The following is a 14,419-nucleotide window of genomic DNA, read 5'->3' on the forward strand; positions in this document are numbered from 1 at the left end:
CTCCGAGCGCGGACGTATAATCCTAACAACCCCTCTGAATTCCTCCTCGTCTCTGTGTCACGGTCTAAGACAAGGAGCTAAGCTCTTGGCCAAAGCTTGAGGGATCTCGGTTCCACCCATGCAAGAAAGAGGAGAGACATTTAACCCACTCCAATAGACTCGCGCCACAGTATTTTCCTGACGTCTTAGTGGTCCGAGTGAAATATTGCCAAGTCCTCTGGTGACTATGAAGTTAAAACCGGATACTTTGGCAGAATTAAAGAATAAGAAAAGGGTTTTAGATACAACGATAAGGCAGAAGTTTAGAAGAGGGGCCTTCGATGGGGAATATTCTCTCTGTAGGATGTTTGGCGGTCTCTAAAAATGATCAAGATTCCGATTTTTCGAATGATTAAACGCTATTAAGCTCCTGGGACTTATAATGTTTCCAAGATGTTCATCCGGCATTCTAACAAGAATACCACTCAATGGCTAGTCGCTTCAATTAATCGATACTCTTGGAACACTCAAAGAATTCTGAAGTTCTAGCTGGTGGCCAAATCCCTCTTTATTGTCTTCTACCCACTCTCGGCACTCTCAGGCAGACCTAAGCTTGTTCTCCAAGTTCTGTGAGCTGAAGGCGATATTCTCTTCCCTAAAAACGTGATATGATAACATCCAAAAATACGCTTGGGAACAAGGAACAGACAATCGCTTTACCGGGGTTTCTTTTAGGAGGAGTCTACGCAAGAAGTCTACGTCAGAAGATCCAAAAATACCGGTGGTTCCGAATGTTTGTAGTAGGTAGGTAGACCTACGTATCAAGTACCATCAATAATATCCCCAGGTGCCAGGGCTCCACGTCTCCTGCAGCTGGCCAAGCCCATGCCTAGGGGTCTCAGTTGGTACACGAGATAAGTCTGAGGAATTTAATTCGCTTTGGTGAGATAGGAGGACAGGATCCGCTGTCTCTTTTGACTTAGTGGGTCACCTGCCACCGTGTGTCACGTATCAACACCCACATGCCTGTCGGCTGTCACTTGGGCACCAGATGCCATCTGTAACACGTCATACAGTACATTTCTGACATACTTACACACGCGCTATGTAAAGAACCCGAAATGTTTAACATCTACAGCGAGCTCACCAGCCTGTAACGTAAATATATACATTGCTGTGGCTTTATTTACCATATCTTAATTAAATATTTTTAAGGGTGTGTGTGTGTGGGGGGTGTAACTGTATCTATGGAGCTGCAGCTTCTCCATAAGGTAAGTACATGTTTTCTCTTTTTACGCAGCTTTTAATAATGCAGTCAACAAAGAACTTTCATTTGTATTTATCGTTTACGGGGCTCAAGTGGGTCATCTGATCAAAGCCGTTTACACGCGCTGCTAATTGCCCATGCGCGGGGGTATGGCTTGTCATTCTACTGGAATGTTTGTGGCAAATTCTGTTTCTTTGCTGGAAGTGGGGGAGGACGGGCAGGGGGGGGCGAACAATGGGGCAGTGTGTGGGATCTGGACACCGACTGGCACAAGGAGAGCGCGCTCAGCTCCTCTTATGAACAATCGAGCGATCGTCGCGGCCCGTACGGATTCTCAAGAAATAAGGGCACGACCAGAATCCCCAGACTCTTTAAGAAAAAGGGCGAACCTACGTGTGGGGTCCGCAGTAAAGGGTCACGTGACCCCGTACATACATACATTGCTCAATACAATAATACCCCCGAGGAGGAGATGCCTTTGCCATGTGTCATCCACCCCTTCCCGGTTACCCCAATGCTACCGTGAAGCTGGGTTTGCATCCGCAATTTTTCTTTTTTGGGGGGAAAAAAGACAATTTGGGGATTTAACTGTAATTTAACTCTTTGATTGCCAGACGGCAATGCATGTGTTGCGGTGGCTTTTAAACCACAATCTGGTTAATGGATGTATACCCAGAAATTGGCTTGGCATGCAGCTGTCACGCAGTCTCCATGGGGGGGCTTACAGAGCCCCCCCCGCTGGGTGGCCACCGTTGGGGTAAACATGACATCATCCTTAGATTAGTGAAAAAGACCCCCGTTGAGCTGCTAATAAGAGAGTATCTGGCTGTGATTTGCCCCGGCACAAACGCTGCCGAGCCCGGCGTCTGCTATCACTTTTTACATTGGATAGGAAGGATCTTCCGTCGCGTTAAGATAATTAAGAGTTAATTAAATGGAATCAGACTAAGCAAATTAACCGGTGCTATTTACAGTACAGCGTGTGTGTGCAATTATCATACTTGTCAACTGTCCCAGATTATCAGGGGCCGTCCCTAATTTAGGATTCTAAACTAGACACGTGACACTATCTTGTTATTTTAAGTGAAAATATACTTTTTTCCCTCCTTGTAAGTGCTAGGGACAACATTTAATGGGTTTATGCATAAAAAACCCCCAGATGGGGTCTGAAAAGTGGATTTATCGCCATAGCAACCAAATAGAATGTTCCCGCTGATTGGTTGCTCAAACCAGTTCCGCATTTTCTTTATGTATTTATGTATTTTTGTGACTCATTGCAGAGCGCTCAGAATACTTAGCTATTAAATCTATACAATATACGCAATATACTAAAAAAAATTGCTTAATCTGTCACTTTTTGGTCTGTGAAACCACATTTTAGAAACAAAGTTCTCTTTTGGCATCTGTTTAATTTCCGTTTCTGTATAATATGTGCAGCTGTTATTTCAAGCACGACTAGTCACATTTTTGTTACAATTTCTTTTTTTTTGTTTTGGAGAATTGTTGAGTTGTCAGCTCGTTGACGTGACAACATAGGACAACATTAAATACATTATTCTGCAAAAAGAAAGAAACGCTTATTTAAAATATATCTGCGTAGATACCCCCCCCAGCTAAAGCAGGAAGGGTCCTTCTTTGGGGAAAGAAGGGAGGGAGGGACAGGAGGGAAAGAGAGGAACGAATGAAAGAAGGAAAGGAAGGAAGGGAAAAGGGAAATAAAGGATGGAAGGAAAAAAGAAAGAAAGGACAGGGAAAAGGAAAGGAGAAAAGAAAATGGATCTTTACTGTCCGTGTAAGTCAGGCTTGGACTGGCCATCTGGCACACAAGGCAAATGCCCAATGGGTCACTGGCCGACTTCTACCCATGCTCACTCGATCTGACTCTCCAGTGCGCCGACCGGCTGGATAAGCGAGGCCACATACCGCGTGAGAATAAGACTATGTGTGTTGGGCCACATATGTTTTTTATTGGCCGTCCATCTTAAAGGGCCAGGCCTGCCTCGTTACTCCCAGTCTGGCCTTGATGTGTATGGAAGTGTATGTATAAGTGTGTGTCAGAGGGAGTATGTGTTAACATGAGTGTGTGGAGTGTCGGTGTGTGTTAGCGAGTATGTGTGGATGCATGTGTGTTTGCATGAGTGTATAAGTGTGCAAATGTAAGAGTGTGTGTAAAAATATGTGGCAGTGGATAGGTGAGTTGCCGGTGGGACAAGGGGCTGATGTGGGGGATGCCAAATATAGGACCCGCCCTGGGGGGCAAATACTCTAGGTGCCTGGCCACACTAGAAGGCCTAGAGTCGGGGTCTTTGGGGAGATGGAAGAAGATAAGGAGACAGAGGAAAGAGAAGCAGAGTGACGGATTCAACCAGTCCATCAGAAACACCTGTGCAGCCAACTCGATTGAGAAACACTCTGATTTCCAAACTATGTAAATCCAGCACAGAAGACACGGCCAATACCCCTGACCAGTCCCAGCTGCTGGTGTTGGGACAAACCTAGTGTCCTGGTTTTGTAATCCAGAATAATGTTCAGATGGGGAAATTTTCCTCTTCTCTTTCCTGAATAATAAACATTATTCTTGGCGTTGCCGGCACCGCTAGGTATGCTGACGCGGCTGATCTGGGGCACCATAAAACGAGTCAGATCAGAAATCCGTGCCCAATTTACTGTGCAGAAAAACAGATCTGTCGACAGAGGCGATCCAGGTGATAGAGAATGAGGTTCCAGAACGGACGAGGGTTCGAGAACCCGGATATCGAAATGCACATTTACCAGAAAGCTGCTATGCCATGCCATGTGCCGTAAATTACATTCCGCCTTAGAAAAAAGTCAATTTCTCTATAATACAAACCAAAATAGATTGACGGTAAGCATTACCTTGGTAAGAGAAATGAGAAATTGATGGAAAATTAAGTAATTTGTCGGAAATTGATACCTTTTATCAGTCCAACAAGCTTTTAGGTGTCTTCTCTAGAAGAAGGAGACCTTGCAACGCTTATGTAGCTTTACATTTTTTTCTATGCCCACCCAATAAAAGGTATCAACCTTGAGTAAAGACTCCTGGTAGCGTTCACAAACATTATGGAATATAAAAGATCTGTGATTATCACTTGTCAATTATATCATGAAAATAATAATTAAACGTTAACAAAAACAAGTTTACGCATCAGCGTTATGCATTTTGGATACAGTTTATAGAATAAGGACTAAAATATTTAACGTTTAGTCACTAAGGGGGCTCTGGAACCTAAACAACATGCTATAGAGAACTGCTTGTAATCTATACAATGTATGGATCATGGGGGGGTTAGATTTGTTGGCCCAAACAAATTCATGCTGCATTATATGCAAATGTTCTACTGTCACGGAGGCCATTTAATCGGTATCCATTTAATCGGAGGCCATTTAATCGGTATATGGCGACGTGTGGGGATGCCGCTAAGATTTTGGTCAAATAAACCGAAAAACCTTGTTTTTTTTCTTTTTCTTTATCCATGCGCTTGTTTGCAATTCAGCTAACAATGCATCAGGTATACATTCACACAAGAGCACTGCTTAGGCAATCGAGGGCCTTTAAAAAAAATGTAATTGCTTAACATCATAAAAGAGGAACAGAAATTGACAGAATGCGGTCGTTCTAGTAAAACGAAAATGGTAAAGTAACCGAAACTGCTTTGGACTTATATCACGCGGAGAGCTGGGTTCACGCGTGATATGTGCTGGACGTGTCGCTAAACCGCTGAGCGATGCACTAGAGAACGGCACCATGTAACCCTGCGTGTCGGAGGATCTTCCGTGGGTATCATCCAGGGTCATGTTCATTGCCAGACACAATGTACGGCTTTGTCTTGAAGGGGTTAAATTCCCTTAGCGTATTATGCTCTGCCACTTATATTGGGAGGCTGTTCAATGTGACTACCACCTTTCCAGAAAAGTAACATTTCTTTCCGTCGCACCTAAGACAATGACCCCCCTCCTGTCCTCATACTTATCCTTCTTAAATATCCTTTCCTCTTTTAAATGGTTTATCACAACCCCTTGTTCTCTTCTCTACACTACATAAATATAAATATATATATATAAATATACTGACTTTTCCAAAAGCATCTTACCTTAGGGAAAGAAGGAAGGGAGGAAAACAAGGGAAGGACTGGAGAGAGGAAAGGAGGGAAGAAAGAAGGAAGGGAGGAAAGAAGAAAGAAAGAAAGAAGGAAGAAAGGAAGGAAGGAAGGAAGGAAAGGAGGGAAGAGCTTAGAAGGAAACAGGGGAACGAAGAAAGGAAGTAAAATAAATGAAAGAAGAAAGAAAGGAAAGTGGGTCTTTACTGCTCATATTTGACACTGTTGACCCCGCCATTCTTTGCTTAAGTACAGAATATTTGAAAAATGTTTTGTCGAGATTTCATCTCAGCAGAAAGTTTCACAATCCAGCCTGAAGTGCCGAGGCCACCGAGAGGCCATAAACGCCTTGCTAAGCATTCATCAATGTCTGGGGGGGTCACGTGCCGCGTGGGGCTGCATCGGCAATCGCCGTATCACCGGCTCCGATAATTCAGCTCGTTTTGATGTGCTTTTCTTTTTTTTGTAGGTGACTGATTTCTGGGAAGGAGACGCGGGGGGGGGGGGGGGTTGGAGAGGGATCTTCATGACTCAGGCATTCTTAGCTTCCCACTGCTTTGAATATTGCACCATAATGCAAATGGCTTCTATCATTGGGCACATATCTCTACCCTACTCCTTTAACCCAATTCTGTAGATTTAGGCAATATATATGTTTCGGAAACCCACGCAATAATAATTATACCAAAGAGCCATCCTAACTTCCTGTTCTCATGTTGCTGATTGTTGCTGATTGGTTCAGACAGCCTGTGTAAGTAAGGAGGAACAGGAAGAGAACTTCGGGAACAGGAAGTTCCCTAATGCTGGCTCTGCATGCCACAGGCTGCCACCCATCTCAGCTTCTATAAGTTATCTTTTAACGCTAAAGATGTTTCAAAACAATAATACCGATTGACAAATAACACTAATTATCAGTAAATCAATTAAATTCCCCATTGTTGTTATTATATTTTATTTATATGATGCCAACAATTTCCGTAGCTCTTCTTACGGTCCCTACGTTCAAAGGGTCTGAAGGAACTAGAACCGACAGACTAAGATTAACTGAAAGAAAGAGGGCTCGGCTCAGGAACTTGCAATCTAAATAAGTATAATCACTACTCATGACCCCCTATTTTATAAATCCAGAACCCTTTTACTTCTTGGGTTATTGTTTCTGCAGCAAACAGTCCCCAGTATATAATCTACTGGGCAACTATTCCATAGACCTACTACTCTCTCTGTAACCGAGCCGAGAGCGGCACACAGGGCAGGGTGTGTTACATCGACATGCAGTGAACGGGTTTAATTAATAGGACCGGCACAGAAGGTCTGACTTAGCCCATGGCTGTAATCACAGATGAAAAAATCAAGAAAAACCCCAAGGGGTGATTTCGTTAATTAAAATTTCATTTGAAATTTGCATTAATTGAAAGTAGGCCAGCGTTGCGCATTACATCTGGTCTGCTGCACCTTCTGTGACACGCTGACCTAGTTCTAAGGGTGACCAGTACGGCCGCATGGCGGCTTCGAGTTACATCGGGATCTCACGTGTCTATGAAATGTGAAAGAAGATAATTATTTTTCATAATTCATCTACCTTTCCATCAGTGACATCACTACCGGGATAAGGAATCCATACAGTGTTGGCATTCCACATAACATACGTGCGGCATATCAAGATGGTGGACGTTGCTGGACCCTGATCTGCCACTGGAGTATATTTGCAGCCCAATTGGCCACTGGGCAAGTGCCCTGTATGCCTGCCTTTAAAAATCTACACCCAGGCACCCCCTTAATGCATTCACTTTCTTGTCAAAGTAGAAGAAACCAAGTGGGGGGAACTACCACCAAAACCAGAGTCATAAGCCCTACACATACAACTTCAATTTAGAATGCTGTAGGGGGCAGTAGAGAATATACTTGCCCTACAGCACTCGTTGAGATCCGTGGCAGGCTCCTTTAAATGCCAGGAGCTGTAGGCAACCACTTACACTGCCTAGGGGCAAAATACCCGACGCATACAACGAGGGCTCTGTACTCATCTCGATGTCCAAGTACCCACCAGCTCATAAAGTCACAATAGGGTACACTGTCGGCAAACTGACCCGTTCCCAGTACTTTCTCTGCTTACCATCGTAGTCACAGGAACCCGGAATAATGAGACTAATACTGGAGAGAGAGGGAGAGACAGCTCTCTTCTGTGTCATGCGCGAACCGTTCTCCTTGTAGGTGGATATAAGAATGAGATATAAAGCACACAGAAAGTGGTTCTTATGGCCACTTAATGGGGCCTCTTACGGTTCCGTGTGTATATCGCCCGAGGGATGGATATCTATTATCCCCCGTGTGTGTGTTCCTGTGAGTTCCCTGTATACAGACAGATTACTGGGATTAGAGAGAGATCCAGAATGAATGCCGGCATGTTCCAACCTGCACTACGCAAGGCAAAGAAGCCAAAGTGTCCTTGTGAAACCCTGAGAACCGGCAGAACCCCCGTGAACCGGAATCCTGAACCAATTCCAGGAGACGTCCATCAGCAGCCATGAATCGTCCGCTCTGTTAGTTACCTGTAACTAACGTGTACCCAGGGTAAAGCAAGCAGAGCGAGGACGCTGATTCCAGAAACACGCCAAGAATTCTGCCACAAATCCATACCTCCTAAGTGTCCTGCTTTAGGCGGAACCATTCCTTTCGATGCTATGCTGATTGGACCACTTTGCACCTTTAGCCATAATATTTATTTTTTTTCCACCGAAACACGGATGTCCAGCTCTCGACAAACCTTAGATCCGCCATTTTATTCTTCCCTCGGAGAGTTTAAATCATAAATCAACTACCAATCAGTGCCTGCTTTCATGTCATGTGACAAATAAACATTCCCTAAAAAAAGTTAGTATGAGGCAAAATATGACATTAATAACAATAATATAATTTATTATTTTGGGACTTTAATTTACTTTCTGCACAGCCAACTAATTCTAGGGGCTTCATTCATTCATTCACTCTCTCTCTCTCTCAATGTCTCCCTATCTTCTCTGCCGACCACTTCTGTGTCTCCTTTCCCACAAAGGGCATGAGTGAGAGAGGGAATGAGAGAGTGAGAGAAAGTGTTAGAGAGAGTGTTAGTGAAAGTGTGAAAGCAACAAAAGCAAAAACAGTGGCTTTGATTTTTTCCCCCCAATATGGTTTTCTTATATTCGGGCCTTTTCCAAAGTTTGGGGGGGGGGGGGTCATCTTATAATTGAGTAAATATGCTATATTTAATTATCGAATGCTATATTTAGCTCCAAAATTATTAAAATCTGTAAGGCAGAGGGACTAGAGAACGGAAGGTCTCGAAAAGAAAATGGAAACATTGGGAAAAAACTGGGGTTTTTTCCAGAAAAATTGAAACAAAATAGAGCGTGTAATATCTTCTTTTACAATGATAAACAATATATTTATGACACACTATTCAAACTATATTACATGAAGACCTTTATGAAAGATGCAACAAATAATGGCAGTTACTTAACTTTTTCAATTGGTGCTAAGGTGCAAATCTGATTGGGCGATGGTGATCTCCCCGTCCAATCCACGGAGGAGGATTAGGGGAGTTTATTTGTTTTTTTTCAACGTTTTTTTCATTCATTTTGTTGCATTTGGTTTGTTGTTCCATTTGCAACAAGAAATAAAGTTTTAGAAAATCAAATTTGGTGCATTTTATTTTTTATTTCATATGTTTTTATTTCAAGCATGATACTTTTATATATATACTGCATTTCATGTTCCCAATGTAACAAAATAATTTTAAATTTGTAAAACTACTCAATTTTTTTTCTGAAAATTTCCGTTTTCAGGAAAAAAAACCTGTTTTTTCCCCCTGTTTTTTTCCATGGCTTCAAAATTTCCGGAAATTTTACATCTCTAAGAGGGACACCACTCCCCCCCCCCAAAAAAAACCCGTACGACATGATTTCACTTGAGACTTAGTTTAGTAATCACACCTTACGCTGCTTACCGCCGACACCCTTGGGAGAGAATCCAAGTGGCGGTTATCTAATGGGCTGAGCCCATTAAGTAAAAGTGCAGGAAAAATAAAGGATTCCCCCCCAGAAGTCCACGGAATTACACGGAACTTTAAGATCTCGATATTATAAATGAATCCCCCCCCCCCCGGCGCTGGCTAAGCTCGGTGTTTGTCTCGGAGCACAGAGGCCTTGAAGAAGAGGGGATAGCGACATACATGATACATGTTCCTGGACATTCTTCGTTACGGTTTCCCCCACCTATTATAATTTAACCCTTTTTTTCTGGCTGAGCTGCCAACACTACACTGTCGAGAAACAAAGCATGCGTTATAAATCCGAACTTCATCCGGGAGTAACCAAAACTATAATTTTATGGGATTATTCGCAATCTCGTCTCTCTGGCTACTAGTAATTGATGTCTAGACATGTTTTTTGGGGGGCTGTAAAGCCCGTGTTTAACGTTACAGACCTGCAAAGGTTCTACCTACGGGAGGTCCTGGCTTATTCATGTGTTATTGGCCGATGCGTGATAGCAGAAGGGGTTAAAAGACCAGGTTGCGTGGCTATCAATGATTAACCTGCTTTACAGTGTAAAGTGCTGGGTGGATATGGCGCTTTTGATAAGCAGCAGGGCTCGAGAAGAAGACATTATCCCCATCTGTAATGATCCGAGGGTTGCAAGGTTAGAATTACTCACTTCCTGGTCCTGAACCGACAGGGGCATGTCCAGCATGCACATCTTCACCGGCTGCAGCAAGGCTTTCTGAAGGGTGAACGTTGGCTTCATCTCCATCTTTGAAGAATGTTGCCGTTTCTTCTTCTTCTTCAACCCCTTGTTGATCTTCTTTCTCGTCCTTACGAATTCCCCTCTCGAATCTCAGGCCCTGTGAGTCATACGTCAACCAGTTGTGATGAAGGCCATCATTATCGGCCCTATTCTTCTCTGCCCACCCCACCGACCTTCTTCAAACTGCTTCCCCACTGAGCTGTAACAGGTGATACGTTGTATCTTTCGTGTAGCAAGGGGTTCCTTGAAGGGTTTTCTTGCTTCTTCAGGATCTGAAATGTTATGTGATTCCCTTACCCCACCCCCCAAAAAAAAAAATAAAAAAAAAATATATATAACGTGCCACAACAAGAAGGCGAGATCTTTAAGGGAAGATCCTTCTTACCACCAGCTCATCTGTATGCAGCAGACAGCCCCTCCGCCTGCAGCTGCCTGCAGTAACAGCTTCATAAGGCCATGGAGAGTCTCCCAACACTGGAGAGAGAGGGAATTCTGGGGAGGGAGTGAAAATACAACTGCGTTTAAGAGCAACGGAGACGGTTAACCTGCCAGCTGCTGGAACGGACTGTGTTGCAGTCCTGGGTAAAACCTGCACAAGGCACGAGGATGCCTTTCCCTGTTACCACTACTGCTTAAAAACATGACGTTAAAAAAACCTCTATCAAATCTGATCCGTGACTTTGTTACCAGTGCGATAACTTGTGTAAATTGCATAACTTTTCGACAGGTATAACCCAGGGGGAATCTAATAAGAGGGTCTCCAGCCCATGGTTTCCATGATCCTTACCCATGCCAGCTGACGGTCTAATAGACTGTAAGCTTGCAAAAGCAGGGAGCTCTTTTCCCTTTGTGTGTCTGTTATTGGAAAATTGTTATTAGACCCTATTATAATAGCGCTACATAATCTGCTGGTGCTCTATAAATTAATTGTAATATAAATGTAGCTTTCTGTCTCATTTTGCTCCTTTCCTCTTTGTAACAACATAGACAGGAAGCATACTTAAGTACACATCCTGCAATATAGCTCACCATTTTATTATCCATATTATATATCAATGTTCCATGTATCTTCTAATCTTGGCAATTAAACTTTCACAGGGTTCTAAAAGTCATCATCAGATACTCAACCATGCAGGGTTGTTTAGGTAAGAAAGAGACTTCCCCAGGTTTAGTGCATCTGACCTCACCAGACGAGGTAACCTCAACTCATATAATGTTCCTCTGGGATAAAGTATTTATATAAGTAGCCTAATGTCTCTAATTATTACTGGTACTTGGTATCCCACCGGCCCGGACACAAACCCTTTCTCGGTACTCCTTACGGGCTTCCCTCGTTGTGAGATCACTCACGCAATTTCACGCAGCTCTGACACTCTAATTCAACTCCCTGAGAATGGAAATAGCAGAGATTCCTGAAGGCTCACGTGTCTCATTGATTCAGAGACTACCCACAGGGCGAAAGCAATGCACATTTAGCTTAACAACCAAATAAACAGCCCGGGGTATCCCTGCACTGGGTGTTCCTCTAATAACAATTACGTCACGCATACCTGCAGGGATACTTCTCAGCCTGGATTCCATCACCCTCTTGATTTATTGATTAGACCGGCATGCCCAGCGTGAAAAAAAACCCCGACCAGCTGGGACTCATGCCATGATTAATCTATGGAGAGCAGATAAACTCCGTAGGAACACAGTGCTGAGTTCCTGCCAAGTTCAGAACATTAAAGTTACTGGGGACTCCGAGATTCTAGAACCTTAACAAATACATTTAATAATACACATACAGCACACCCTAGGGCAGCGCTAAGGACTCATCTCACGTCCTTCCATTGTCTCTTGCAAATGACGGGCGCAACCAAACTCCCTGCCCCTTTCGCTGTGGGACACCTCGTGTATCTACACTTGCAGGGGCAGATTCCTGGCATACCGGGTGGCTTCGCGCGGTGGAATGATAGTCTAAGCTAGGGAAGGGCAACCACATGCCACATGCTGCTGATCAATCAAGATGACAGGGGGTGAGATTGTTGCCATATAACCCGCATAAACCACAGGTGAGGGATAAGGAGATGACATAACAGGTTCTTAATTCACCTTGGAGGCTCTTCGCAGTGACCATCTACTAATGATGACATTCTTCATTAGCTGCTCTTATGGTGTTACTATACACCACTTGTCCTGTTATACCTTCCATATTGTAAATGTCTCTTCTTTGCTATTACCAACAGCAACCCGGCTTTATCTTTTAATACAGTGATATATCGCATAAACATAGACATTATCTAACAATTTACTCAGATATTTTACTTCTTAATCAGTCTGTTATCTGAGCCCAATCTGCGAGACAAGCACCCCCACCCCTCATCATACTGCCTGTGGGGATCAATAGAATGGCTCAGTCTTAATCACCAAAAAGGACTCTCTGATTAATGAAAGTTTATGGAGGAACAGACTTCATTAGCATTGCCATAAAGCATCAGCTCAGTGATGTGTCATGCAAAGGCAAGCGATACAGTGTTTCTTTCAGACCATTATAAAAAATAACAAAAAACAATCCTTTTTTTAGGTGAATTTACCTTATAATTTTACCATTTTCTGGTAACGCCAACTACATTATGTGTCTTCTAACCCAGCCCCCCCCGTTTGGTACAAAAATGTCTCTGCTTGCAAGTTTTTGTCCTTTTTTCTTATCGTCAAGGGAATATTTTGACTATAGATTTCCTTTGTAAAAAAATAAATAAATGAAGGAAGGACAGATTAGAAATAAATATGTCGGATAGAAGCCCCTGACCTGAACACCTCTCAGGAAACGGGGCATCCGGAGTGAAGTATTCAGGGGAAAGATGTGGAGACAGACGCGATACCGACGCACACGGGGCCGGAATACGCATAAACAGCACTTAGAAATGAACGGAGGTACGAAACGCAGCCAAAAAACCCTTGTCTTAATCGAGATATAATAAAAATTATGAGCACCGACAATCAGATAAGATAAGTTATATTAATATGTTTCATGGCTATTTATAATACTAACGACGGGCTCTTCTTGTTGTAGAGAGAGAGAGAGAAGGAGAGAGAGAGAGAGAGAGAGAGAGAGAAGGAGAAAGAGAGTGCGTGTGTGTATAGTATGCATAGTGTTAGAGTCAGTGTGTATATTACACAGACACTGATTCTAACACAAAAGTACAGTACACATACATACATACATACACACACACTACTACCTCTCGTGGTGTAAAAAAATGCTGGTGCCCCCTGAGAGACATACGGTTGGGACCCCCAACCTCCTTCTACACTCACAGTGACATAATTATACACATTCTAACATACTAACATATTTACACACGGTAACATGCTTACATGTACTCATAACATACTAACATAAGTTAATATATGACACATACGACATATTTTCACACATACTAACATACTCAGGAGGGGGTAGGCCTGTGTTGGCTCTTCTGCTGCCTCATGTGCTATGTCTGAGCGACAGGAAAATGATGTCATATTCCAGCACTCAGACTCGTGCGAGTATTGAGTGCAGAGCCGGCCTAGCGGTCTGTCCAAGGTAGTTGGGGGAGCTGGTTGTAGGGGGGCCCAGCTTCCTTGCTATCTCAGATTAGAGCAGAGCGGCCGGGCCCGGTACCGGTGGTACACCCCTGATGCTGGACCTTTTGGCTCAGGACTGTTGGCTACTATGCATTTGTTTTATTTGATAAATACGAGGTGCAGACCCGGGACGGCCATACTGTCAGTGGCCCACTGGCCGGCGGCCCCCAATACTCGCACATACTAGTGGTAGATATGGAACCGGACTAAAATCCACAATAAATATGTGTTTGGAGAAGGTTGGTTTCTCCGCCAATTCAGAGGCCAGCAATATAACCTAAAACTATCCCCCCGTCCCAAAACATTTCTAGGAAAAAGGACAGTCTGAGCCCCCTTTCCTCCTGCATTTGGATTCGATTCTTTCCACTGCGTTTCCTGATTCACAATAACAGGAAGGCCTGATCCAGGGGGATTAGGAGGGGCAGTTGTCCTTTGATATTACCCCGGTCTAGGCACAAACAAAAATAAAATATATTTTTTTGCTGTTTTTACTCTTTTTTTTTTTTGCAGATGGAGGGAAGTGACTTTTTAAACGACAAAAGATAAGGGGGGGGGGGGTCTCACTGGGGACGGAGAAGCCACCGGAGACATGCAAAGGGATTTCAACAGAGGGTGGGGAGAGGGGCGAATCAAGACAGAGGAGGAAAGCAGAAGGAGGGAGTGAGGA

General features: G+C 43.5%; 1 protein-coding gene across 1 annotated transcript in view; it reads right to left on the reverse strand.

Moving 5' to 3' along the window:
• Window positions 1–10,149, reverse strand: part of LOC149281799 (ral guanine nucleotide dissociation stimulator-like) — a 46,086-nt gene extending 35,937 nt beyond the window's left edge. Inside the window, exon 1 of the mRNA XM_089498946.1 lies at window positions 10,054–10,149. Coding sequence (XP_089355072.1) covers window positions 10,054–10,149 — 96 coding nt within the window. The remainder of the gene's footprint in view (window positions 1–10,053) is intronic.
• Between the last annotated feature and the right edge of the window lie 4,270 nt (window positions 10,150–14,419).

Source organism: Sceloporus occidentalis, unplaced genomic scaffold (assembly GCF_023333645.1).
Source record: "Sceloporus occidentalis isolate IW3139 unplaced genomic scaffold, rSceOcc1.0.p SCAF_127, whole genome shotgun sequence".
Taxonomy (NCBI): Eukaryota; Metazoa; Chordata; class Lepidosauria; order Squamata; family Phrynosomatidae; genus Sceloporus; species Sceloporus occidentalis.